Source organism: Coturnix japonica, chromosome 6 (genome assembly GCF_001577835.2).
Source record: "Coturnix japonica isolate 7356 chromosome 6, Coturnix japonica 2.1, whole genome shotgun sequence".
In the NCBI taxonomy this organism is placed as follows: Eukaryota; Metazoa; Chordata; class Aves; order Galliformes; family Phasianidae; genus Coturnix; species Coturnix japonica.
In genome coordinates, this window is record NC_029521.1 from 26069826 (window position 1) to 26094416 (window position 24591).

The following is a 24591-nucleotide window of genomic DNA, read 5'->3' on the forward strand; positions in this document are numbered from 1 at the left end:
ATCGTGCTTTACCTTTACAGGCATGCTTTTTCACCAAAAGCATATGTGGGCTTAAGGACCTGGCCAGGGAAGTTTTGTCTGACTATAGCTCATAGCAAGGCATAATCTTTGTGGGTATTTCCTTTGTTACAAAGTGTAAGAGCTCGTTGTGAGCGCTTTGGGAATTTCCCCTAGAAACAGACTGAAAATGCAGAGGTCGAGCAGGTGTGTACGTATGTGTAAGAATCAGAAAGATAATAACAGATCAGCCAAAAAGCCAACAGAGATACAAAGCAACACGCAGGATGCAGAGAACAGGATGCCGCTGGCTTGTTTTAAATCAATACATTGCTTCTCCCTTTCTCTTCTCCCCCCAAAAATCTACCAGTCATTTCTCCTAACTAAATCCAACAGGCGACCAAAGGGGCAAAGCAATGCTTAATTTCTTTTTTAACAAATAGATGAATTTCCTAGTGGCGTATCTCTGCATGCAGCCACATTACCTATCCGATAAACTGTGCTGCCATTAGCAGTGGATGAATTATGTCCTGCTGACGCGCTGTGGTCCCAGCAGCTAGTCCTGAATGATCTGACTCAACAGAAAACTTTGCACAATAGCTCAAATAAATGTCAAATCGTTGGAAACTGGCAAAGATCATGGAAATTCGGAATGTTCCTTTTTGAGGACAGTATTTTAATACAGTCTGACACTGGGGAATCAGCTGAACATTCGTAACATCCAGGAAATTCTGGGCACGGTTGGTAAAATGACCAATGCTCTTATAAACCTACTTTTTCTCTCGGCAGTACTATACGTACTGCACTCCAAATTGTTTTTCAGAAACTTAGGCCAACAGTCAACGGCCTTAAGTTAACCATATGCCTGAGCATCGTGTTGGATTGCTGGAGAAGGGCAAGAGAGCATGAAAATCAATAGTTTCTCTGGATGTTTTCACAGAAGGCAGTTGGGCTGAGAGCTAAAACGAGAGACTAAAATTCAGACATTCTTCCTCTTGATGATCTGGTAAACCTACTTCATCTTTTTCTGGTTCTCTTTGCACATTAGAAAAACAAACAACGCTTGTTACTCAGATCACAGCAGCACTGCGAGGCTTAATTTTTTGAGAGGTGCTTTGGGATCCTTGTATGAAAAGTGCTATAAATATATACATTCTTAGTAGTATTTAATTTACTTCCTTTACAATTCCTTTGAGCCAACACATGTTGCCAAAAATGCAATATTCTCTGAGATGTCTTTTATTCTTATATCTGTCTGGAGCGCAGGACACATCCCAGTCTTATAAAGCATCCGATATTGATGTATCCGCATGGAGTGTATATATATAGCTAATATGATCAGACACTGGGTTTTTTTTCTGCAGGAACCCAGACTTGCTCAATGTACAAGATGGACGTGCTTAGCAAATGAGGCAGCTGTTCAGTTTTTATTTTTATGCTCATTGTTTGCCGTGCGGCCACATGTCTCATAGAGTGCATACCATCTAACCTTTGTAGTGAATCAGACAGGGCTCTGCCATAACTCACTCGCTTGGACTCTCCAACTCCGCCTCACTCCCTGTTCAACATACATATGTGATCACGTAATCAGGGGCCGAGTCATAAGAAAGCTTTAACTTTGTCAGTTCCAAACTATTTTCCAGCATTAGGTTTTGTTTATGCGGACATTTTTACCAAGAGCATATAGGGATGCGAAAGCTTTTTAGTAACAGCTAAATGACCCCTTGAAGAATCCCATCACATCATGCAACTGTTTGTTAAGCAGCAACACTGTCCTGTAGGAACAAGGACACCTGTACCTGCATGCCAGCCAGGATCTTTCCCTGTTACTGAAAGAACCCAAGTACCTCCAGGGCCGCTCCTGTTTTTCTCCTCTGCATTGTGTCATGGAGCACATACCAAATGTGCTTTCATTAAGTTTCCTAATAAAGTCTGCAGCAAATCTGCCCGTGCAATATGAGAACAACTTTGTAGTGTTTGATAATAACAAGATAAGTCTATTCTCACTTGTGCTTCTCCCTGTTTTGGGAACTTGGAGGGTGGAGGTGGGGAACATAAATTTGCACCGTTTTTACATTCACCAATTTTTGAAGTAATCACTCATTTAGAAGTTTTCACCCATTTTATATACTCTGAAAAGTCAGGTTTTGTTCCACGTTTCTACCACCTGATCTTCTGTAGATACCTTTTAAATTAAAGAAGTTATACTGGCTCACACCTCAGCAATTGTAGTCTCTAAAGAGAACAATCCCAATAGCTTTTAGTAGACAACCAAGCAATCCAGGACTAGATTAGCAGAACAAAGGAACTGCAGTGCTGGGTGTAGAGCTCTCTACCTATCTTCAAAGCTAAACACGTACAAGGAGGTGCAAGCAAGCAGCAGTTTACACACAAGCAGAACAAAAGGCCAAGGGCTTAATCCTGCAAAGATTTATGCACACTTATCTTTATACTCGTGATTAAGCCCAATAATTTTGGTAGCACCGTGGCTCCAGGAGTCCTCTGAGTATGCAATATTAGACTCTGGAATTAGCATGCAATGTGTTGAATTGATGCAGAGAACTAACTTAAAGGGTGAGCAAAGTGTGCTGCAGAGGCTCAATGGCAGCAAACTGCGGGCTGAACAAATATTGCAGGCACTTCTAGGCAGATAAGATAGACTGTCGTCCTCTCGAAGTGATCGTATAATGAGATGTAATGAGCATTTACACGAGTATTTGAGGGTAATGTTTTTAAATCTCAGAGTCAAAAGTTTAAACCACATAGATGACATGGAGATGGGTACTGGAGAAGCTAGGGCAGCTTTTGAGCAGTACTAACTCAGAGCAGACCCAGAGAAGGACATCTGCGTGACTTGGCTGGGCAAGGACAGCCTGGTGGGCTGGAGACCCCCAGAGCCAGACAGTGATTTCCACAGCCTTTTGGCCCCATTCCCGACAGAAATGCACATTTCCATCCACACCCCACATGGCTCCCCTCTGGGTTGTACACACTGCATTGAACAGGGCACAGATCTCAAGGCTGTGGGTCCTTGACCACAGTCCCTGTCATTAATGTCCCTGATTGTCTCTGTTCTTACCGCGCGAGGCACAATGGGGCCCATGTTCTAACTCGGGCCTCTAGGATCTCTTCTAATATGAATAGTAATGACTATAATTATTAATCATTACTGTGATTGTATGATTATAATTAATAATCATAATAATGAATCATTATAATTACTATACTAAATGACAAGCCCCGCTTCCTCCAGCGAACTTCAGAAGCACGAGGAATGAGCTGTTGTGCATATTTAGTGAATCTCAAGCACCTCTGCACTTACAAGACCAAGGGTCTCTGTTTGTCTTAAGAACTTCCATATTGTCTTTCATTCAGAAACCTGCAGCTGCCTTGAATTGTGACCGGTGGAGTGCTGCTACCATATGCAAGGTCCATTGCTTAAAATCCAGCAGTCATGAGCAAACGGAGATTGGCAAGGGGAAGGAATGTGCATATGGATATTACTTGTGCTATAGAGAGCAGATATGCCTAATATTGCATTTTTTTCATCTTAGATTTACAACTGAAAGTAATTCAGTTCATTGAAGAGCATTTTCAGAAAGCCCAAATAAAACTGCAAATGTGGAGGCTGCAGGCACGTGAAAGAGGGATTTTGTTGTGCCTGGACACTACACTCCTGCTCTCCCTGGGCACGACTGCTTTGGTGCTGTTAGCCCAGGACAGGGGAGGGGAGTGCTTAGAAACCATTAATTCCATTTTTAAAGGTGCAAGCATTTTATCCCTTGCTGATGAGCACACCCCAAGTCCAAATGGCTCACAGATACTGACTGTGATGTCGATACTTTGCACAAAGCACCTGAATTCTGCTGAGCATCACTTGGGTACTTCGTGGCTTGTGGCAGAGGGTGTGAACAAGTGCCCTGCAGGAGCCTGCTGACATTACCCCATACATTGCTCTGGTTACTGAGCCTGTCTGAGTCACCCAGCTCCCTCCCTGGCATGAAGAAATCAGTCTTGCAGAAAGTAAAATCCACACAGAGGGTGTAGTTGTTCAGGATTACCAACTCCTTGCTACCATCAGCTGCACACTCAGGTGGGGACCGTACAAGAGTAATGACAGAGTAAAGAAATCCAGTTGGTTTTATAAGACAAAATGTTTAGTAAGGTTTAGTTGATATGGTTCGATTCAACACTGGTGACTTTGAAATGTTGTTATCTGTTACTATAGCTGGTAGCATGTGTCTGAGATTACGTGTTTTGTAGCTATTGTACGGCTACCATAGTAAGAGCCACCACTGTCATTTTGATGTTACTGAGCACAGTGTTTGGAAATGAAAATGTTTGCTTTGCCTCCATACTCATAGCATATTTTGGAAGGGAAGGGGTAGGAAAAGCCTCATCTATGCTCCTGTATCAGGAATGAGCCTGCACACAGTTCTCTGAACTCTGTTAGATGAGCAGAAAGCGAGAGCATCTGTGCAGCAGCTCCTCTGCGGTACAGTGGGGAGAGAGACAAATGCTGATAGCTACCAACATTAAAGAGCGATCATTTGGGCCACTTGTCATCAAAAGGGTCTCCCTCAGATGTGCGCTGCTTCAGGATCGATACATGGGTCTAGAGTGAGGAACACAGGAAGATGAAGGATTGATTTTATTTACAGTGTGCTTGCTACGCCATTCACTGACAGGTTGGGCTGTGCAGAGAAAGCACATGCAGCACATTCCTGCTAGAGCACTTGTATCAGCCATTACCAGTTGGTTTATAACTCTCTGCAGAGAAGATATAAACTTGTAAGCATAGGAATAGTGACTAAAAGACAAGTAAGTATTATGGCTTAATTACAGCATCTACATTCAGGCCTGAACGTGGAGCAGAATTTAGCTGTTATTCACCATATTCCTGCTTGCAGTGGTTTCTAGGCTCCAGGTGTTTTACAAGAATAATGAAAAGATGAAGGCATAAATCCCTAAGGTAATTTAGGGCCTAATTCTATCAACTGGAGTTAGAACAAGATAACTTAAGGAAGCTCCACTGAGGCATTGGTGCTCCTCCAGAGGGAGGTGCTGAGGCACTCCCCACAGCAGGACTGACGCCCAGCATTGTCAGTCAGGATCAGGTGTTGGCTTCCTATAGCACGTGTTCAGAGGTGGTGGGAGCACTGAGATGAGCCCTACAGCAGTCAGAGATCCTTCAGACAAATACTTGCGTGTATGGATGATTTAATTACCAGACTCTTTAGGAGAATTTCTAATCTCTCTTCAGCCACTCACACTGACATCTCTGATGTGTGATACCATTTAGACTGAAAAAGGAATCCATTTAAAGCCTAAACACTGCAATTACTTTTTTAGATGCCTGGGAGCAGCTCAGAGTTCAAGCACACGATGATCCTCAACCCTGCTAAATTAAAGGCAATAGACCGATGCGGAGAGAGAAAGAATGTTCAAGTACACTGTGTTTCAAAGGATGTGGTTTGCAAACATAATTTTCAAACTAGAAGTGTAACCTAATAGGGCCAAGGTTTCCAGACTGAGGTGTGCATCATGCCAGAGACACGCGAGCAAAACCCAGGGCAGCACAGCCAAACACTGTGCACATCCAGCACAGTGCTGCAAGGATATCAAGGAGGAGCTGGGGCCGGGAGGCTGCCTGAATGGTGCACCCACATCACTGCAGGTTGCTGGCTAGCTGTGCTGTTCACAAAGTGGCTCAGTCCTTATAAACAGCCCTTTCTCTTTGTGATAACATCACAAGGAGAGTTTTGCTAATTCTTCCCTCTCGGTGTATCAGCAGTCAGAAGGTGCACACACGCACTTTTGCCATCTTACATGTTTTGCTAAGCCACAGCCACGAGCCATCCTGACAACTCCTGGCAGTTGTGACACAGAACGTATGGTTCATGTGGCAAAATGTGCTGGCACATCCCCTGTAGGTTCCATCACTTATGCAAAGCAATCAGTGCCAGTTAGCAGCTGCTATGCTGCTGCCACTCGCATCACACCAGTAGCACTGTCTCATCCTTTCTTTTCACTTCTCCATCTCCACCTGTTCTTTTCCTTGCTTTATTTTTCCCCTTTCTACCTCTCTCTCCTCTATCCTGTGTAATGATAGAAGGGCTGTGGGGCATGGATCATCCCTTTACCCTGTGTGTCCCTCCTTCCCTGCAGAGCTCTCCTGGCACAGTGCTGCACAACAGGAATGCACAACCAGGCGGCTGGCGCCCAAAGATCCCTGGCAAGTTGAAGGGTGAACAGCCTTGAAAGTGAGCGTGTGGGTAAAAACACAGCTTGGGGGGGCAGGGAGAGCTTTTAATGAGCTTTTTGAGGATAATGTGGTGCTGCTCTACCTAACTGAAGGTATTTGCATAGCTGAGATCCGCCTGGTTATTTATTGCATTTTGGCTGTCTGGGTGTGTTGCCTGTTTTTGTTTGGTAGTTGCTAATGTTTCTGATCTCAACTGCAGAACATATTTATGGTTCAGGCAAGCTGCCCAAGAGACAGCCCTAAGGAAATAGCTTGCCCCGAAACAATGGCGTTCTGCATCTCGTCCGGAACATGTCTGACAGCACGGAGTGTGCTTGGGGCTGCTGGTGGGGCTCATCCCGGACGTGCGGTCACAGCCTGACACGGCTGCAAAGGGCAGCTGTCTGCACCTGGGGGCTGGGTTCTGCTTTGCCTCTTCCCTCCATCCCAGTGTGGCACAAGACTTCACATGGTTATAACAGGTTGGGGTTAAGGTGAAGGAGAAAGCTGTGCCTGTAGTTGCTGTTCCTTACCCGTTGCTTAAGACTAACAGATCAGAGTCTCTTGAAAAAGCTGAAAAAAATCAAGAAAAACATCAAGAAGAATAAACCTGGTGTGACCGATCCCCTCTGAGGCTTCAGTTTTATACTATCATTTTCATCATAGGTATGGGTCCTTTTGTATTTGGAAAAGAAACCTGGTGCTCATCTCCCTCCTCTGAGCTCACGCTGCCATTCTTGATTATTTGTTAACAATTTAATTGCTCTAAAAAAGAAAATACTTTTCTTTTTCTTCCTTAAGAAATATCAATAAAACATTGTTCAGAATGATGTGGTAACACAGAGTATTACAGTGTAACTTCCAAACCCCACACGCCGGGTGTCCTCACTGTCACTGTGTGTTCTGCCCCTACAGTTTATTCTGAGATTGGATTCACACCATTCTCGGTGGTTCTGCCTTGATACCAAAGGTCTGCAGAACTGCATGGTGGTACACCCGTGGAAGACTGTAGAAAAAACAAGATACGGAATCTTATTTGAGAGCTAATTGTGGTCACGAGATCACTGTGCAAGAAGTTTCAGTCTTCCAATTGAAATAACAGGGGACATTTTGCCACCAGCTTCAACCAGAGCAGGAGGCTCATGATGAGCACACAGGAGTAAGTAAGGTCCTTTGGTCCTCAGCTCCACCTCTGCCCACTCTAGTTTTGGCCCTTTCTCTTCTTGTTTTATTTAAGATACATCAAGGACTCAATGATCCTTGTTGGGTCCCTTCCAACTTGAGTTATTCTAAGATGTAGACACTGACTTTGTCCTCCTCCTTAGACCCCTTTTCCAGAGGTTGTCGTCTGGCTCTATACATGAAGCAGCCTAGCACAGATCTGTCCTGACCCTGGGCAAGGTCTCCAAGTGTTATTGCAGGGCAAATAAATAACCCATAACCTAGAACTTCTCCAAGAAAAGGGCAGAACAAGAAAGCTCTGCTGTCCTGCATGAACACTGCAAGTGGTGTGGTGCTGGGATCCACTAAGATCCCTCTGTGTGCTGGGAGTGCCCATAACTTGGAATGAATGATCCCCTTATTGCTTTCTTGGATACTTTGGGATGTGCAATGCAAACAAGAAAAGCCAAAAGCTTCATCCTCCAGGGTTCTCCTGGCCAGCTCCAGTGCTCAGAGCTGAGTGAGCCACGACCAGGCGGTGCCATGGAACCCAGAGTCCTGTGCAGCATGGCTGGGAGCCATGGGACCTGAACTACAGCACTCTGTCAGTGTGGATTTGGTTGTTTCTGGCTGTGCATCCCTCCGGCACACCCTACCCATGACTTCCAGCCCCATTCCTCCACATATGCCAGCCCTGTCCCAGGCTGCACAGCTTGCAGCTCGCGGGAAGTCTCCCATTTACCAAAATTGTAATATTTGAGCCATTACGAACATTTTTCGCAATTAAAGCTGCCACACAGTTTAGTCAAAGACATGATTGTGCTGTTTGCTGCTGTCTCCCATTAGGAATTTAGTTGCCTAAAACTTTCCGTGCTGTCCAACAGCAATGGGCTGTTGACGGCTATGTGCTATTTTTTCAGCGGCACTGGGAGAGAAATGGGTTTGTTAGAATATTTTCACACTGAATTGCAAATGATCCCATGCAGCTATTCTTTTCTTCTCTGCAAATATTTTCCATCTCTGGTCTCCAAACAGTTAAATGAAAGACAGCCAGTAACACCGAGAGCTCTTTAATCCTAGGATAGGCAATTGCAAACAGAATAGAGGACATCAACCTCCTTTTATTTCGCATTTAGGACCTGGAGGTGAAAAAGCCAATATTCCTCCGTGTGATGCGTCTCGCTGAGCAGATGCTGAACTGCACATGTTCATTTTAGCCCACTCTGCCGGTGTATGGAGAACAGAAGTTATTGACACTCCAGAGCAAGGCTCTCGGCCCCTCCAAATTCACAAACTTGGGTTTCAGCCCCAAGAGCCCCTGTGCCTGTCCCACTGGTGTTAGCTCTTGCTCCACTGGAGTGGCCCAGTGCTGGGGGTGCTGATGCCAGGGAGGAGGTGAGGAAAAGGGGTGAGAAGAAGCCTGGGAATGATGGGAGCCAGCAGCAGGGCTGCACTATTTTGTAAAATAGCCACCTCGGATGAGGAAAAAGAGTACGGGGGAAAACCACCGTGTGGAAGTGGTTACAAATGAGAACAGCACAACAAGAAAGTTTCATCAGTGTAAGGGGTAAAGCTGAAGGTTCTGTGGAGAAGGGTTCTGCAGAGGAGCAATGGGATCTCCTGGGATCCCAGCCTGGGTACACACAGCACAGCCCCACATAGCTCCGAGCTGCCTATGAAGCCTCACCAGGTTACTGTGACATGGACGTGGCCTGAGAAACCTCGTGGGGCAGCAGGAAAATTACTGTGGGACTGGAAGCTCCACACAGCACCCAGCACTTCATTATTTCCATGTTCTCGTTTCGCCTTTCTATGGCTTCGTCATAAAGAACCTTCCCGGCTCCCTCCTGCCCTTCGCAGCGAGTTTGCAGCAGTCCCCGAGCCGCAGGGCTCAGCACTGGGGTCCCTGCCCGCTGCGCGCCCGTTGCGCGCCTGTTGCGCTCCTGTTGCGCTCCCGTTGCGCTGGGACCGGGCATGGAGTGCGGCGGGGACGGCTCAAACGCCGTCTGCCTCAGAAAGACAGCCGGGCGCCGGCTCAATGGGCTATTTTCCATCCGTTGTGTGAAGATCGGTGAGCTGATGGCTCCAAAATTCAATTGAATACCTGCCCGGACCTAAGTCTAAATATTATTTTTTAAAAGAACAGTATGTAATTAAAAACTAATATTTAACAACTTAAACGTCGATCCTCTAGGAAATAACAGCCTTTCTTCGCAAAACGTCCGAGATTGACTCCGCTTCCTCCTGTAAAATGAGGCCAGCTTGAACTCTCCAAAGAATCAGAGAGATCAAGTATTTCAGCGCTCAATTTACAGCTTCGGGGGATGTGGGACCCTTTCCCAGCTATCTGGGAAGGCTCGGAAATAACCCCGGCAAGGAGGAGGGTGGAGAAGGAAAGGGAATGAATTCCCGAGCACCGCGCTAACACCTGTACTGTGTCCGTAACTCAGCGTCGCTGCGGTCATCGCAAGGAGCGGGCGTCTCTACGGCAGCGCGCAGGGAATTGCGAGTAGGAAAAAGGCGCAAGTAAACAGATAAATAAACGAACGTATCGGGTTCGCTCGTTTGCAATGAGCAGCCCTGATTTGGGGCGATGCCGCCGCGATACGGGCAAGGAACGACTCCTGCGTCTCCCGAGCATCGTCGCCTGTTGATGCGCGTTCCCTGAGCTGGAAGGAGAGAACTAACTGTTGTCTCAAAATAAATATCAAATCCAATCATACCGAGTGCCCCTCTGGGGCAGCATATTTCGTGTCTTTCTGCGATGTCACAACATCTCCCCAAACCCTCCGGGTTCCTCCAGCTTCTCTTCTTCCATCCCCTCTCCTGAAAGGACCGGGGCGGCCCGGCCGTGAGGAGCTCGGGGCTCTGCAGGAGGAAGGCCGAGAGGGAGACCGGGACGCACCGCCCCACCGCCGCCTGCCCCGACCCTCCCTTCTCTTCCCGATCTCGGCGTGGAGCTGCGGGCAGCGCTGCCCCACTCTCGGCTCCGGGGAACGGCGAGGCGCACTGTCGGCAGAGTCGCTCCGCTGCGGCACCGCGGGTGTGCGGAGCTGCTCTTAGACTCTCGCCGCTCCTCTCCTGCCCCTTTGTCTGCGGGGAGAGATCACCCGCGGAGCCCGGCCCGAGGCTCCCCGAGAGAGGCCAGCCCCAGCCTGGAGCTCTGCCGCCTTCCTGACCTGCGGGCAAACAAGGGCTCTTATTACCATATGATTTCTTTCTTTCTTTCTTTTTTCCGCAATTTTTTTTCCGTTTTCTTTTTTTCTCCTTGTTTCTCTTTTTTTAAAAAAAAAATCTTTTTTTTTCTTCTTTTTTGCCCTTTCCTTTTATTTATTTATTTTTTCTTTTTTTCTTTTTTTTTTTTTTTCTGTAAAAAGTGAAAAAACAATCAGGTAGACACTTTCTGGAGCGAGCCGCTATACACTCTCTCGTTTGTCCATATGGAGAAAATTACCGCTCGACTTCAGACTTTCGTTGGATCCCGGCATCAAACAGCCCAGAGCCCGCAGCACTCGATAGAAGGGTCACTTTCGATTCCCGAGCGGCCACCGCAGCCCTTAATGCTCCGAGCCGAGGGTGCAGCTCCGGGAAAGTCCCGCTGCGGTGAGGCGGTGGCCGGGGAGCTGCTTGATGCTGGCAGCCCTTTGCGTTGGGACCTCAGCCCCATGTCTGCAAATATCGCCGCTTGTCTACAGCCGGCGGATTGCTGAGGGCTCTGCCCAAGCAGAGCAACCGGGGTCCCTTCTCAGCACAGCGCTGCGCTTCTGCCTCGGCTCCCGACAGAGGCCCGACCTTTCCCTTTGTTCCTGCGGCGAAAAGCAGCGGCCCGGCCCGAGCGAGCTACAGTCCCCCGCAGGGAACGCTCAGGGGAGAGCCAGCACCTCTGGCCCGGGGATCCCCAACTTCAGCTCTGCGCCGAGGGGAAGTTTTCAGAAACTCCTAAACACGCTTTCCCTTTATTTTTTCCCCCTCCTTCCAGGAAATCATAAAACAAAATATACAGACTATAAAAGAAGCTTTAATTCAGAACGAGTCCAGGGGTGAATGCAGTCGGTGGATGGAAGCATACAGCGCGATGTAAACTGCCCAGAAATCTGAAGGAAGTGCAGACGCAGTGTAAAGAAAATTCCCCACGTGTGCGTTGGACATATATAATGAGGGCAGAAAATGTCACCCCCGGGCTTGAAAAACCCACGGACAGCTCTGGTTTTGCTGTAGGAGCTGCGTTTTGTTACATGCCGTGTAGCTTCCACAGCGCACATCGCTGCACGTTTAGGTGCTGGGGAGCGCGCATCAGCGGGGAGAGATCCTGAGAGACTAAGCGGACATTACGCGTCCCTTCCGAGACGCCACGGCCAGCAATTACGTGCTTCGAGTCCTCGAGAAAAACACGAGATTTGTAATGAAATACATATTAATGAGTATAAGTGAATGATACTTCCATGTGAGTCGCTATACTTGGGGAGCATGGAGAAATATTTGAGTAATTTCGCGTCCTTCCCTGCAGTCTCCTTCTGCCCCATGTGGGATGGACGCCTCGGGGAAATTGGAGGGTCAGTGTTGGTCGGGGGTGAATCCCCCAAAATGCCCTCTGCGCTTTGCAAGCCCAAACTTCGCCAAACGACGGTGGAAGTGAACGCAAAAACGAAGCCCTCACTGAGAAAAGGAGAAGAGAAGCGGCAGAGCTCACTTTTCTCCAGGCTCGATCCATCATTGGGGTCCGCAGCTGCCCTGTGGGCTACAGAGGCCATCCCACAACTTTGGGGGGGTGCCGGGGCTCCCTCAATAGGGTCGGGAGGAGATCCCGCTGCTGCGCGGCAGTTCAGTGCATGGCACCGCGGTGCGCAAAACTCCTCCGTCCCGCAGAAAGTAGCGCCGACCTTCATAGATACCCGGCAAAAGCCGTCGTGAAATGGAACACAAACGTCCTCGGGGTCGGGCGCTTCGGGAGCGCTTCACACGGGGATCACGCCGAGAATGAAAGCTCCGTGTGAGAAACTAAAAGCACTCCGGTAGTAACAGAAAGTGCCGAAGTGACTTAGTCGAAAATAACGGTGTAATTTTCCGTTTTTCCTAAGAAACGAAGTTTTTCAATGACTATTTTTGTTTGTTTGTCTTTTCCTTTTCTTTTTTTTTTTCCCCCTCTCGTTTCAACAGCGGTAAACTCTCTCGGGAGAAAAGTTGAAGGAAGTTTACACCTACGGTCCCTGCTCGGGTGGGAGCTCCGCCGGCTTCGGGCGGCCCCAAACGCTGCTGTCAGAAGGGATTTCATTGGGGAACCGGCACGAAAAGGCACTTTCCTGCCCAAATCCCAGCGCCGGATACGCACTGCTCGCTGCAGGGTAGCAGAGATGGCAAACGTGAGTTGGAGACAGGGTTTGGAGGGGGCAGAGAGGAGGGTAAGGTAGGCGCAGGGCTGCCCATGTACTACCCAGGTGCAGAGAAGGGTTGCAAGGTGAATTTCGGTTTCGGATACATCAAAAGGAACAAACATCAGGTGCAACAATTCTCCTTGCACGGCGCTCACACGCACAAAAAAAACAAAGGTGACGTTCCCCGGGATGCTCCCAGTTCCGGCACAGGAATAGGAATGATGCAGTCGGCAGGTGGGGGTGGGGGGGGTGGAGGGGGGATAAAAAGAAGAAAAGCGAGCGATTTTCAAAACTCTGCCCTCCTCCTGCCACGATTTTGAATGAAGTTTTGAAAGAAAAGAGCAGGGCGTGATTAGGTCTCTAGGAAGCCGAAAGGTTTCGAGCCCCGCTGTGGCCGGCAGCGACCTTCCGTGGGGAGCGGAGACGAGCCGGGGAGCGCAAAATCTGCGCAAATCCGCGCCCCCCGGGTCGTCGTCGCTCCCCGCGGGAGGTCGATGCCGGCGGCAGGGGGCGCTGCCGCCCCGCAGATGCTCCGGGACCGGGTAACCCAGGTAGGGGCCGACCTGGAGCGGGTTCCCCCGAGGGGGAGCCCTGGGAGCGAGCTGCGCTCAGCACCCGAGAGCTGCTCCCGAGTGGTGGTGCCCCGCTGTGGTTGGATCACCTCCGCTCCGTTCCTTTCTTTGTTGTCCCCATCACGGAGGGGCTGCCCGCAGGGCTGGGGATGGCAGAGAAACCCTTACGGGGGAAATCCACCTGCTTGGCCGAACCCACCGGGCATCCCCACGGTCTATAGCCCTGTTCTCCTGTACCCAGCTCTGTTGGGTTGGGAGGCCCAGGATCCCGTCTCTCAGTGTCTAAATCCCTCTGTTCCGCATTTAGGAAGCCCGAAACCGACTGGAACTGTGCGTTTCAGGCACTCCTCCAACTCCCGCAGCCCCCTTCCAGCACTTCTCCTTCCCTTTGCGGACACAGATCCCCGGGACGGGAGGGAGCGGAGACAGCCGAACGCAACCTGGAACAGAAAGTTACGTGGGGGCTGAAACTTCCCTCCCCGCCGCCCCTCAGCCGCGACAGCTCAGCCATAAACAACCGCCTTACCCCGAGGTCTCCCGCATCCGAGGCCTTCCTCGTATTTTCTTCTTGGCTCGGCTTCTCAAAGATGAGTATTACTTTGGAAATCCGAAGCCAGTGCCTCTGAGGCCAGCCATGTAATTTGACTGCGAATGTAGCGCACCCCTCCCTCCGAGAGAGGCTGCCTCCAAGAGTACGTTTGGAGCAGATCGGGGACTGCTGGGAAGGAGCCCCTGCCAGATATCCTCCTCGCAGCCTCCAAGAGGACGGGAGAGAGCGGCCCGCGAGGCTGCGTGGGGAAAATTCAAGGGAGGAACTGAGGGGTTCGCTGAGGGCCCAGCCACACAGTGCGGGGCAACCCCCGAAAAGCCACTATGTCAGCGGGAGAGACGTGGGGAGAGCAGAAAATACTGGGAACTCCCATGGCGGGTCGTGCTGAGTTTTGTTCCCACTGTCCGTGGCCCGTTTTGTCTTAGACAAATAAACAGAACCGCTGCTCCCCGTGTGCATTTACACATTGACGTGTGGGTGCCTATGGATGTGTAGGAGCGATGTGCGGGGCCTGGCAGCTCCCTGCAGCCGCAGCGCTGTGGGACAGCATCGAAACGGGAATTCGGCTCTGCGGATGTTTCCTGGCAGTGAAAGAGGTTTAATGCAGGGCGCGGTGCGGACGGGGATTCCCGATGTGTGTGTGTGTGACAGCGGGGGCTGTTTGTCACACGGATACAACCCTTGGTCCCCAACTGCTCGCCGCAGTTTTCAAAGCAGACTTGTAGTTGTCTCGGGACGTCTGGGGGAAAGAAGGAGGAAAAAAAATAGAGGGAGAGAGAGAGAAGAAGGAAGTAATAGGAGAGGAAAAAAAGAAAGAAAGGAAGGAAGAAATAAAGAAAAAAGAGGGGGAAAGGGAGGAAAGGGGGAAAAAATGGGGAAAAGGGAGGAAGATTAAAAAAAGAAAAAAAAAAAAAAAGAGAGGAAAAGTGGGGAAAAAGGGGGAAAATGAGGTGAACTTTCCCACTTCAGACTCATTCTGCTGTCGCGGGGAAGGTAAATATGCAGATGCAGAACGCGGCTCTCTGCAGAAGTTTTATTCTTTCCAGTGATCAGAACAGGAACGCAGCCGGACCCTCACACCGAACCCCGATGTATTCGGGGCCCTTCCTGACCTCCTTAACACCACAGCTCTGCGGGAACAGCGTTACGGGAACGGGGCTCCACGATAAAGGGTCGGGAGGACCTAAGAAGTGTCATAACGGGGAGCAGAAGGGCACATCGGAGCCCTGCGCTCGTGCCTGCGCGACCTGCGCCTCTCCGAGAGAAGAATCGCGCTTGTGCGCGGATCTCCGCGCTTACGGCCGAGCAAAGGCAGGTCCCCGTGTAACGAAATGCTGCACAGAGTGAACCCGTCCCGAAACAAAAGGCGAACGGACGCTGCCATCCCCGCGTGCCCGGTGTCACTTTGTCACGTCCCTTTAGCGCAGCTCCGAAGCGCTCCTCTCAAAGCCATCGGCCCAAGCGAGCGGCTCTGCGGGCGCAGCGCTCGGCTTCCTCCCCCTGTAAGGAGCGGAGACGATCCCAGCCCCGCTCAGGTCTGAGAGCGTTGGGATGCAGCGGAGTAACGGATTCTTTGTGTACAAAGCGGGGAGGAAATAGAAAACAAAGTGCAGGAATGAGGGGAAAGAGCCGGGGCTGGGTGCAGCTCCCCCCTCCCACGTTCCCGCAGCACCATTCGTTTACATCCGCAATTCTGCATCTTTCAGATAAATTACGCATCGGCGTAATAGATTTAAAGCACGCCAGATTATTTTTTTTTTTTATCATTAATTGTCAATGTGCAAAATACCTGCTGGTACTTCACTTTAGAAGAATGTAATTGGCAAAAATGGGAGGCTGATGAATAGATAATAGATCCTTAACTACCAATAAACAGTAAGCACCAGCCAAGAGTATTAGGATGTGATCATAATTATTCCGCGGTCCCAGCCAATGGGAGGAGGAGAACTCAGCCCTAAAATCAGCCCCGGACCCAAAGGTAATCGCGAAAATCCGGACAGGGCTGGAGCCGGGGATCGCTCCCCCGTCCCGCCCGGAGCTCCCCGGCCCCGCGGGATGCGGCCGCGCTTCGCTTTGTCTGCGGCCCCGCGCGGTGCGGGAGCTGCGCGGCAGCGGAAGGACACGTAGAGAAGTTGGGCGGTAGAACGCGACCGACCCGGAGCGAAGAGAGACTGGGGGGCACCGCGCAGGGACCGCGGGGCTCCGCGTTACACCCAGGTAACCCCGATGGGCCGCGAGCCCGGGAGAGACGGCGGGGAGAGGGATTCGGGCTGTGTGTCCCACCCCGCGCTGCCCCCAGCGGAGATGCGGAACCCACTCTTACCCCCCACCCCCCTCCCCCACCGTCCCGTCCCGTCCCGTCCCGTCCCCTACCTCTGTCGGCGGCTGCCGGTTCTGCGCGGGGGCGGCCCGGGGCGCGGCTGCGCGGATGTGCGCGCTCCCCCCGCCCGGCGCACTCCGATCCGCGGCTCCATCCCTCCCGATGGCGCTGCCCGGCGCTTCGCCTCCCCTCTGACGCACTTTAAAGAGTCTCCCCCTTCAACCTCGAGGCGAGTAATAGCGACCAATCATCAAGCCATTTACCAGGCTTCAGAGGAAGCTGTTTATGTGATCCCAGCACTAATTAGGCTCATGAACTAACAAATCGTTTGCACAACTCGTGAAGGGGCCGATCACATCCATGGATTGTCTTTGGACTTAGGGAGGGGGGGGGGGGGGGGGGGGGGGGGGCGACCGCCTTTTCCTCGCAGGAGGGAAACTTCTCCCAGCAACTTTCCGCGTGTGTGTGTGTGTGAGCGGCGCGCGTGTCTCCCTTTTGGGTACCGCCGGCTGCCGCTGCCTCCTTCCCTCCGGCCCCCGTCTATTTATGTGTGTATCTATCCCTCCTCAAGTCACTCCCCGCTGCAAACTTCCCCGGATCGCCTCCTCCCGAGCACCGCAGAACCACGCACAGATTTGCCGGGGGACGCCCGCCGCCGCCGCACCATGTTTCAGCCCGCGCCCAAGCGCTGTTTCACCATCGAGTCGCTGGTGGCCAAAGACAGCCCCTTGCCCGCGTCTCGCTCCGAGGATCCCATCCGCCCGGCGGCTCTCAGCTATGCCAATTCCAGCCCGATGAACCCTTTTCTCAACGGCTTCCACTCCACCGGCAGGGGGGTCTACTCCAACCCGGACTTGGTCTTTGCAGAGGCCGTCTCCCACCCGCCGAACCCGGCCGTGCCCGTGCACCCCGTGCCCCCTCCCCACGCCCTGGCCGCCCATCCGCTGCCCGCCTCGCACTCCACGCACCCGCTCTTCGCTTCGCAGCAAAGGGATCCTTCCACCTTCTACCCGTGGCTAATACACCGCTACCGGTATCTGGGCCACAGGTTCCAAGGTACGTGAAACTTTGCCTCGTTTCCCTACGCTTGGGGCGGTGGGGCTGCGCCGGGCTCCTTCTTTGCTTCTCCCCCCGCCCGGTTCCGGCCTCGAGGAGCTGTCCGAGAGAGGGGTCCCTGCTCCATTCTTTTCGGTCTGCTCCCGCTTCGGTTCGTTTTCTTCTCGAGGAGGGGGCACGACTTCGGCAGGGTTTATTTATCACCGAAAGAATCGGGGGTTAAGCCCAGGACGGATGTTTTAATGCAAACGTACGGAGGAAGAGACGCGGAGGAGAGGGCTGGAGGGGCTGCGGGACCCCCCCATAGCCCGTCCCTGGCCCAGGGAGAGGAGAAGGGAAACCCAAAGCCCGGCACAGGGGCGGCCTGAGGAGATGGGGCTGCGGAGAGACGCGCAGCGGGGGGCGCCCGGAGCTGCCCGGTGGAGATCAACCTCCGCGGGGAAAGAACCAAATCTATGGCGCACTATGAATAAAGCCCCCTGGCTTTAACCCTTTGCAAATGGCAAAACCTTCTGCCAGGGGTGAGCCGGTTTCTCCCGAAGCAGGTCCGGTTCTGCTTCTTAGTTTCGTAAAACAATAAAACTGAAAATATAAGTAAATCAGGCTCCACTCGGAGGACCTCATCTAGATACATATTTTTTAGATTTTTTCTTATTATATTTTTTTTCCCCCGGTATTTTCCTTTATTATTCCCGAACGAAACCCACCCACCTGCGGGTCTCCTCTCCCGGCTGCCCCGAGCGCGGAATAGGGGGGGAGCGGAGCCGCTCCTCGCTTGCGGAGAGCGGCCATCGCCTCCCGCAACGAAATGAGGGGTTTCGCTCACCGGATTGTTTGTCGCAATCATCCCACGATTGGTACAGAGCTGCGGATGAAAGGCGGAAATGCGCCGGTGTTGAGCCCCAGCCTGCTCCCAGCACACCCTCCTCCCGCAACGATTCTTAATGCGTTTATGGAGAGGGACTCTCGGTGCCTTTCTCGCCTCGCTGGGAGAGATCCGAGCTGCGGCGGGGACCCAACCGGGCAGGGAGGGGGGGGGAGTAGGTAGAGAAATCCGCAAGACGAACTCCGGCCCCACAGCAGGCCGACCCCACCGCTTGTTTCTCGAAGTTTCTGTCCCTACCGGACCGGGCACCGGGGGCCACCGGGAGGCAGCGAGGGGGAGCGGGGCGGGCGGCGGGGAGGCCCATTGCCGGCTCCGGGGGCGGCGGAGCGCAGCGGGGCGGTGGGGATCGGCCGCGGCCGCACGGAACCTCTGTAGGAAAGAAATCCGTATAGAAACACGGAGCGATGTGAGGGGAGAAGGGAGCTGCGGGACGGGGCCTCACACAGCACAGCCCGGCTCTGCCCGATCCTTCATTATTATTATTATTGCTATTATTATTAGTGCTGTCCGGGTTGTGAATACCATTCTATTTTCTCTCATTTCTCTCCTCCCCCCTTAGTACTCCTTCCATACACTTATCGAAATAGTATTTTTTAAAGTCCCTTTCTGAAAACCAAAATAAAATAGGGAGAGGGAGAAAGGGAAGGGAGAGCTTTGCGGCTGTAATGGTGGGAAGAACAATTCTCGCTCTAAGAACTCCTCTCGGGTTCGCCCTGCTAACCTCTGTCCCACTGCCCAGGGAACGAGACCAGCCCGGAGAGCTTCCTCCTGCACAACGCGCTGGCCAGGAAACCCAAACGGATCCGTACAGCTTTCTCCCCGTCCCAATTACTGAGACTGGAACATGCCTTTGAGAAGAACCATTATGTGGTGGGAGCGGAGAGAAAGCAGCTGGCACACAGCCTCAGCCTCACGGAAACTCAGGTAAGCTGGAAGGAGATGGCTGCGGCCGGGATGGAGAGAAGGCACCGTGGGGCACCTCGGGAACGACCCCGGCCCAGACCAGGACGGGTCCCCGTGCTGGGTTCGGGCCCTGCCGAGCGGTTCCGAGAGCGGGGTGGGGGTGAAGGAGGGAGCGAGGTGTTTCTCTGCCCTGTGTTACAAATCCTCTCCTGGCTTGGTTTGGTTTGGTTTGTTTCTGCGCGGCTGGCGTGACCCTTACGAATATTCGCGTGTAAGGGTCAAAACCCGGGAAACAAATACCGAAGGGGAGGAAAAAAATGGAAAAACCCCAACAACCTCAAGTTTGGATATGAGGGCAGAAAGGCAGCGTGTGGTGGTGATGGTGCAGGAGGGGGTGTCACTCATTCCCAACCCTGTGTCCGTCGCAGAGGCGAAAGGACGGACCGGATCGGGAGGGCACGAAACTTCAAAATAAAGGCAGAGAAATTATTAATGGCGAGGAATCCCCCTCCCTCCCTCCTCCCCCCGTTGCTGGCTGTGGTCCAGAGCCTCATCGGAGCCCGTTTCGCTCCCCGGCGCGGTGCTCCTGGCCCGGCCGCGAGGTTCGGAGCGCACCGAGACGCGGCTCCGCGGAGCTCCGTACCCCGACGGCGCGGCTCCGTGCGGGGTTCCGCCCCCCAGCACAGCGCCCGGCCGTGGGGTGATGGTGCCGATGGTGTTGCGGTGGTGTCGGGCCTTTGTTTTGCTCCTTTCCAACGGAGTCGTAGGGAGCGCGTTCCAGATGGGGATTGTCTTTGCCATACAGTATGTGGCACTGTACTTAAAAAAAACCATACAGCCGCAGCCTAGTTCAAAGTTCGCAGTAAACAGAGCGTTCTCTGGGCGGATTAAGTTGTAACACTTTTTTTTTTCCCCTTTTTCCCCCCCCTTTTTTCCTTTTTTTTTTTTTTTTTTTTTTTTTTTTTTCTTTTTCTCCCTCCCCCTCCCTCTTTTTTTTTTTTTTTAAACTCCTTTTCGTGGGGGAAGCAATAAAGAGGTTGGAGCTTTTGTTTTAAAATGTCTCCCTAACAAAACAATAAAAAGGGATCGCCACTTTCATGAGGTTCCCCGAACAAGGGACCGGTCACGGGCTTATTTCCACTGGAAAGCTGTATTTAAGGTGGTCTTTGTGCTGCTTGATTCCGAAGCTGGTCGGGGTCTTTTGTCCGGATGTCAAACCCCCAGTCCCCTACAAATGAGCTCCCTTTTGGGAGATCAGCGTGCAGAAATGAACCGTCCTCCCCTTCAATTAGCAAACTAAAAGCAAATTAAACTCACCCCTTGTTCCCCGCTCAGCTTTTTGATGGGAGACTTTTGGAGAATATGAAAATGCAGTAGAGATGTGTGTCCGGCCAGGCAGCGCTCTGTTCTGAAGAGGCAGCGAAGCGGGTTAAACCAGCTTATTAAAATGCTCCCGTTCCCTTTCCCCCCTCGCTGGGGCCTTTATCAGGCACTTTCAGACAGAACCAGAGTTTAAACTGCTTTAAAAAAAAAAAAATGTTTACCTTTGGCCGCTACAAGGAGTGTGGCCAGCCCTGGAGATAGCCCCAGATCAATACTATCTGTAATTAAAGCGCTGGAGTCAGCTGCCGGATGGTTAAGTCAGATTTATTCGGCGCTGAACAAATCCGGAGGGGTATTTATGGCCGCACTTCCAGCTCTGTCCCTAATGCGATCGCTCCTGGACGGCACATCCCGAGGAGACGCTCGGGGCAGCGCAGGACGTTTTTAATTTAGGCACTTTTTGGCTGGTTTGTTTCTTTCGTTTTAATCGCTTGTCCTAAAGGAAAAGATCTCTCGGTCGCAATCCCGTTAGGGCCGAGGCTCTCGCAGCGCTCCGTGCGCGTCGGTCCCGGTGCGGCCGTGCTGAGCCGAGCCGTGCTATACCGAGCCGTGCCGAGCTGTACTGCGCCGTGCAGTGCCATACCGAGCAGAGCCGTGCCGAGCCGTAGCAGCCCCTGGATCTCTCTCCATATGCTCCGGGACACATCGGCGGGTGCGGTCCCGAGAGCTGCCCGGACGGCTGGAAGCCGGCAATGAGCGGGTCCTGCGCCCGTCCTGGGCGTGCGTTCAAAATTCGGGCAACTGCAGCGGGTGTTCCCGCTGCCTCCCGGCTCTGTGCTGCGCTCCCACTGCAGTCTTGCGCGGCTGAGCGGGCACATGCAGAGGGGGTATGTGGAGAGGCACGGCTCTCTATAGGTTTCCCTATAGGTGTCCCTATGGGAGTCCCTGTAGATACCCCTGTAGATGTCGGTGTGGATGGCCCTATGAGCGTCCCCGTAAATGTCAATATAGATGTCCCTATGAATGTCCCAATAGATGTCCCAGTAGGTGTCGGTATGGATGTCCCTATGGGTGTCCCTATAGATGTCCCTATGGGTTCACCCTGTATGAACGTCCCATGGATGTCCCTATGCGTGTCCCTATGGGTATTCCTATAGATGCCCTTCTGGATGTCCCTATGGACGTCCCTGTCGGTGCCCCTATGGGTGTTCACATAGGTGTCCCTGTACGCTCGGGACCGCCGGCCAAAGGCCCCGCAGGTGCCCATCCCTTCTACAGTACTCGTGCAGGACTGTGCACTAACACCCGGTGTCTTCCCCACGCAGGTAAAAGTATGGTTTCAGAACAGAAGGACAAAGTTCAAGCGGCAAAAGTTGGAAGAGGAAGGTTCGGACTCACAACAGAAGAAAAAAGGGACTCATCACATTAACCGGTGGAGAATCGCCACCAAACAAGCCAGTCCAGAAGAAATCGACGTCACGTCGGACGATTAAAAACTGGCACTTTGGGACTTTTCAAGCCAGCCAACGCATCGAGAGAAAGTGTTAAAAGCTCCCGCACCCCGGCGTGGCGGTGCGGGGAAGGGACAAGGAGAGCTTCATCCAAACGCGATTCCCGTCTGGAGGGCGGCGGCGAGCGGCGGGGGCAGAGCGCGAGGTGCGGAGCGCGGCGCTGTCGGTGCGGCCCTGGCACGGGGATCTGCCGGGCAGAGCCCAGCGCCGGGACGTGGAACTGACTGACTGACTGACTGACTGACTGACAGGTATTCCGTTTCTCGCAGTCCACTTTTAAAAAACATAACGTCAAAAAAAAAAAAAAAAAAAAAAAAAGGATTTTTTTTTCCCCCAAAAATAATTAAAAAAAAATCTTAAAAAAAAATCTTAAAAATAAAAAAAAAATATTCGAAGAAAAAAATGATCACCTTACGGGACGTTTTGCACTTCACAGTTTCCTTTTTTCCGTCTTATATATAAAAAGAAACGTTTCCATAAGCAGCCAAACCCCCCCCCCACACCTGTTTCAGAAACTTGAATTGCATGTATAAAGCCGTGTGGGCAAAAAAAAGAAAGAAAAAAAAAAAAAGAAAAAAAAAAAAGGGAAAAAAATTACCCCTAAATTACGTAAGGACAGAAAGGAACGGTAATTTTTTTCCCCTTTTAAGACAGGTTCTGTGTGCTTTTTTAATTTTATTTTAACGAGAAATGTGCAGTCTGTAAACATTTTATGATAACTTCTGGCGTCAAAGTGTTCGTGAAGGTGAATGGAGTAGCGGTACTAATGACGGAATGCGAGCTAGATGATGCCCCGACGGACGACGGGGGGACTGTGGGGGGGAGGGCGGAGAGCGGGCGGGGGGGGGGGTGGGGTGCAGGGACCGGTCGGAAATTTGCTGCAAAAAAGAAAGAAAAAAATCAAATTAATCCCCCCCCCCCCCTCCCCCCCCTCCCCCCTCCCAGCTCTGTCCCCAATGCGAAACCGATTGCTTGATTATTATTTGAACGCAATAACGCGCAAACCCTGCGACCAGGTTTGGCGTGGGGAGAATCCAGAGATAAAGGACTGAAAATCGCGGATTGAGGGTTTTTTTTTTTTGTTTTGTTTTGTTTTGTTTTGTTTTGTTTTTTTTCCTTCCTAATGGCCATTTTCATTGGGGCAATTTTCAAGCACTGACCTTATAATATTCCGAGATCATAGAGCTACTCAAAAAACAAAAGGAAAAAAAAAAAAGAAAAAAAAAAAAAAGTAAAAAAAAAAGTGACAAATGTTTCCTTCATGTCTTCTATACCAGAATGTAAATATTTTTGTGTTTGTGTTTAATTTGTTAGAATTCTAACACTCTATATACTTCCAAGAAGTATGTCATTGTCAATATTTTGTCAATAAAGATTTATCAATATGCCCTAACACTTCAAGCCCTCTATTTTCCCCCCTCCGCACACCTCTCGTTTTTCCCCCTCCTCTCGATCCGTGCGCTCTGATCCGCGCTCCGGTGCCCGCGCAGCGCATTCCTGCGGCCGTGCGCGCATTTCCTTCACCAACCCACACGCTTGGAAACATCCCTCTCCAACCGAGCCGCACAGCGCTGCTCGCTGTAAATAAATACCTCGTGAGAGAAAGAGAGAAAGAAAGAAAGAAAAAAGACACAAAACCAAATCCAGCCCCTTCCCCGGGCACAACCTGGTGGGAGGGTTGCGCGGGTCGCTGCGCGCTCTGCAGAACGCAAAGGTTCCTTGGCGGAACTACGGATTTGAGCGTGCGGCGATGATTTTTATATTATTATTTGTCGTGTTTTCCCTCTCTCCCACCCCCTTTCCTCATTTCAATCCCCCCCCTTTTTTTTTCTTATTTAAAGCATTTTTGGACCGATCGCTGCGCAAAAACTCTGCAGTAAAAAACAACCCTAAAAAAGAAATAAGAAGTTGCTCGGGGTCCTTGAGGAAACGAGCCGGTTTTCTGGGGGTACACAGTTGTTTTTTCATGCTTCATTTGCTCCTTAGCCTGATAGACTGCATTAATCAGTTTTATTTCCATTGATAGAGAAACCTCGTCTGCTCTGTTCGAGCTACAAAGAATCCTGCGAGCTTTTGTGAAAGTGCAAATCAGTTTAGGCAATTATCATACCAGGAATATGAAGGGGAAAGAGGAGGCATTGCCCAGTGGTCTCCTTTAATCTCTTAATCCGTGGATCCAGGGGGGCTGGTTGGACATAATTTAGGACAATCTGACTACCCTTTACACTGTGATAAGGCGAAGTTACAATGCATCGCGAAAATACGAGCTTTGTTCAACGCCCTGCCTTGAAAAGTTGAGATTAGGCATTCTGCGCACGTGGTGGCGGCTCCGGCGGGTGCTATGTAAATTATTATTATTATTTATATATATATATATATATATAAAATCCGATTTGATTTGATTTTGGCTGCGTTATGGGATGCCGGTGACTTTGCGTTCGACGGAGGCCCAGGCGGGGTCGGGCCGCGTGTCGCAATGCGGTCCCTCCGTCCCGAGCCGCTCTCCCGGCTCTGCAGTGCCCAGCCCCGAGGCGGAGCCCTCCGCGCATCGCTGCGCGGCTCCACCTGAACTCGAGCTCTCTCCAAACCCACGCGGACGTTCCTGAGGCCGAACAGCTCGTTGGGGCCTTTCGGGATATTGTTTCCCATCTTGATAAAAGGCTTATTTCTGCGGGAGCCCTATATTTCCCCCCCCC

General features: G+C 51.4%; 1 protein-coding gene and 1 long non-coding RNA gene across 4 annotated transcripts; one reads left to right on the forward strand and one right to left on the reverse strand.

Annotated features, from left to right (window-relative positions):
- Positions 1 to 14915: 14915 nt before the first annotated feature.
- LOC107316208 lies at positions 14916 to 16321 on the reverse strand. The gene is made up of 2 exons (XR_001556233.1): positions 16270 to 16321; positions 14916 to 15467 (listed from the first exon to the last, which is right to left on the reverse strand). It is a non-coding gene; the product is annotated as an uncharacterized LOC107316208 (long non-coding RNA).
- EMX2 (empty spiracles homeobox 2) lies at positions 15880 to 22511 on the forward strand. 3 transcript variants are annotated; one of them, XM_015867460.2, is made up of 4 exons: positions 15880 to 16113; positions 16788 to 17272; positions 18898 to 19082; positions 21710 to 22511. In XM_015867460.2, exons 2-4 carry the CDS (start codon positions 16882 to 16884, stop codon positions 21875 to 21877), a joined length of 744 nt encoding a protein of 247 aa, XP_015722946.1. In that variant the 5' UTR covers positions 15880 to 16113; positions 16788 to 16881; the 3' UTR covers positions 21878 to 22511. The 3 variants fall into 3 exon arrangements, with proteins under 3 accessions (XP_015722946.1, XP_032301354.1, XP_015722945.1); XM_015867459.2 differs by lacking the exon at positions 15880 to 16113 and having other exon boundaries at positions 16576 to 17272; positions 21710 to 22479; XM_032445463.1 differs by lacking the exons at positions 15880 to 16113; positions 18898 to 19082 and having other exon boundaries at positions 16430 to 17272; positions 21710 to 21813.
- Positions 22512 to 24591: the final 2080 nt, after the last annotated feature.

Coding starts and splice junctions, on each gene's coding strand:
- EMX2 (XM_015867460.2), top strand. CDS start 16,882: ATGTTTCAGCCCGCGCCCAAGCGCTGTTTCACCATCGAGTCGCTGGTG. Junction 17,273..18,897: donor TCTGGGCCACAGGTTCCAAG/GTACGTGAAACT, acceptor CCCACTGCCCAG/GGAACGAGACCAGCCCGGAG. Junction 19,083..21,709: donor TCAGCCTCACGGAAACTCAG/GTAAGCTGGAAG, acceptor TTCCCCACGCAG/GTAAAAGTATGGTTTCAGAA.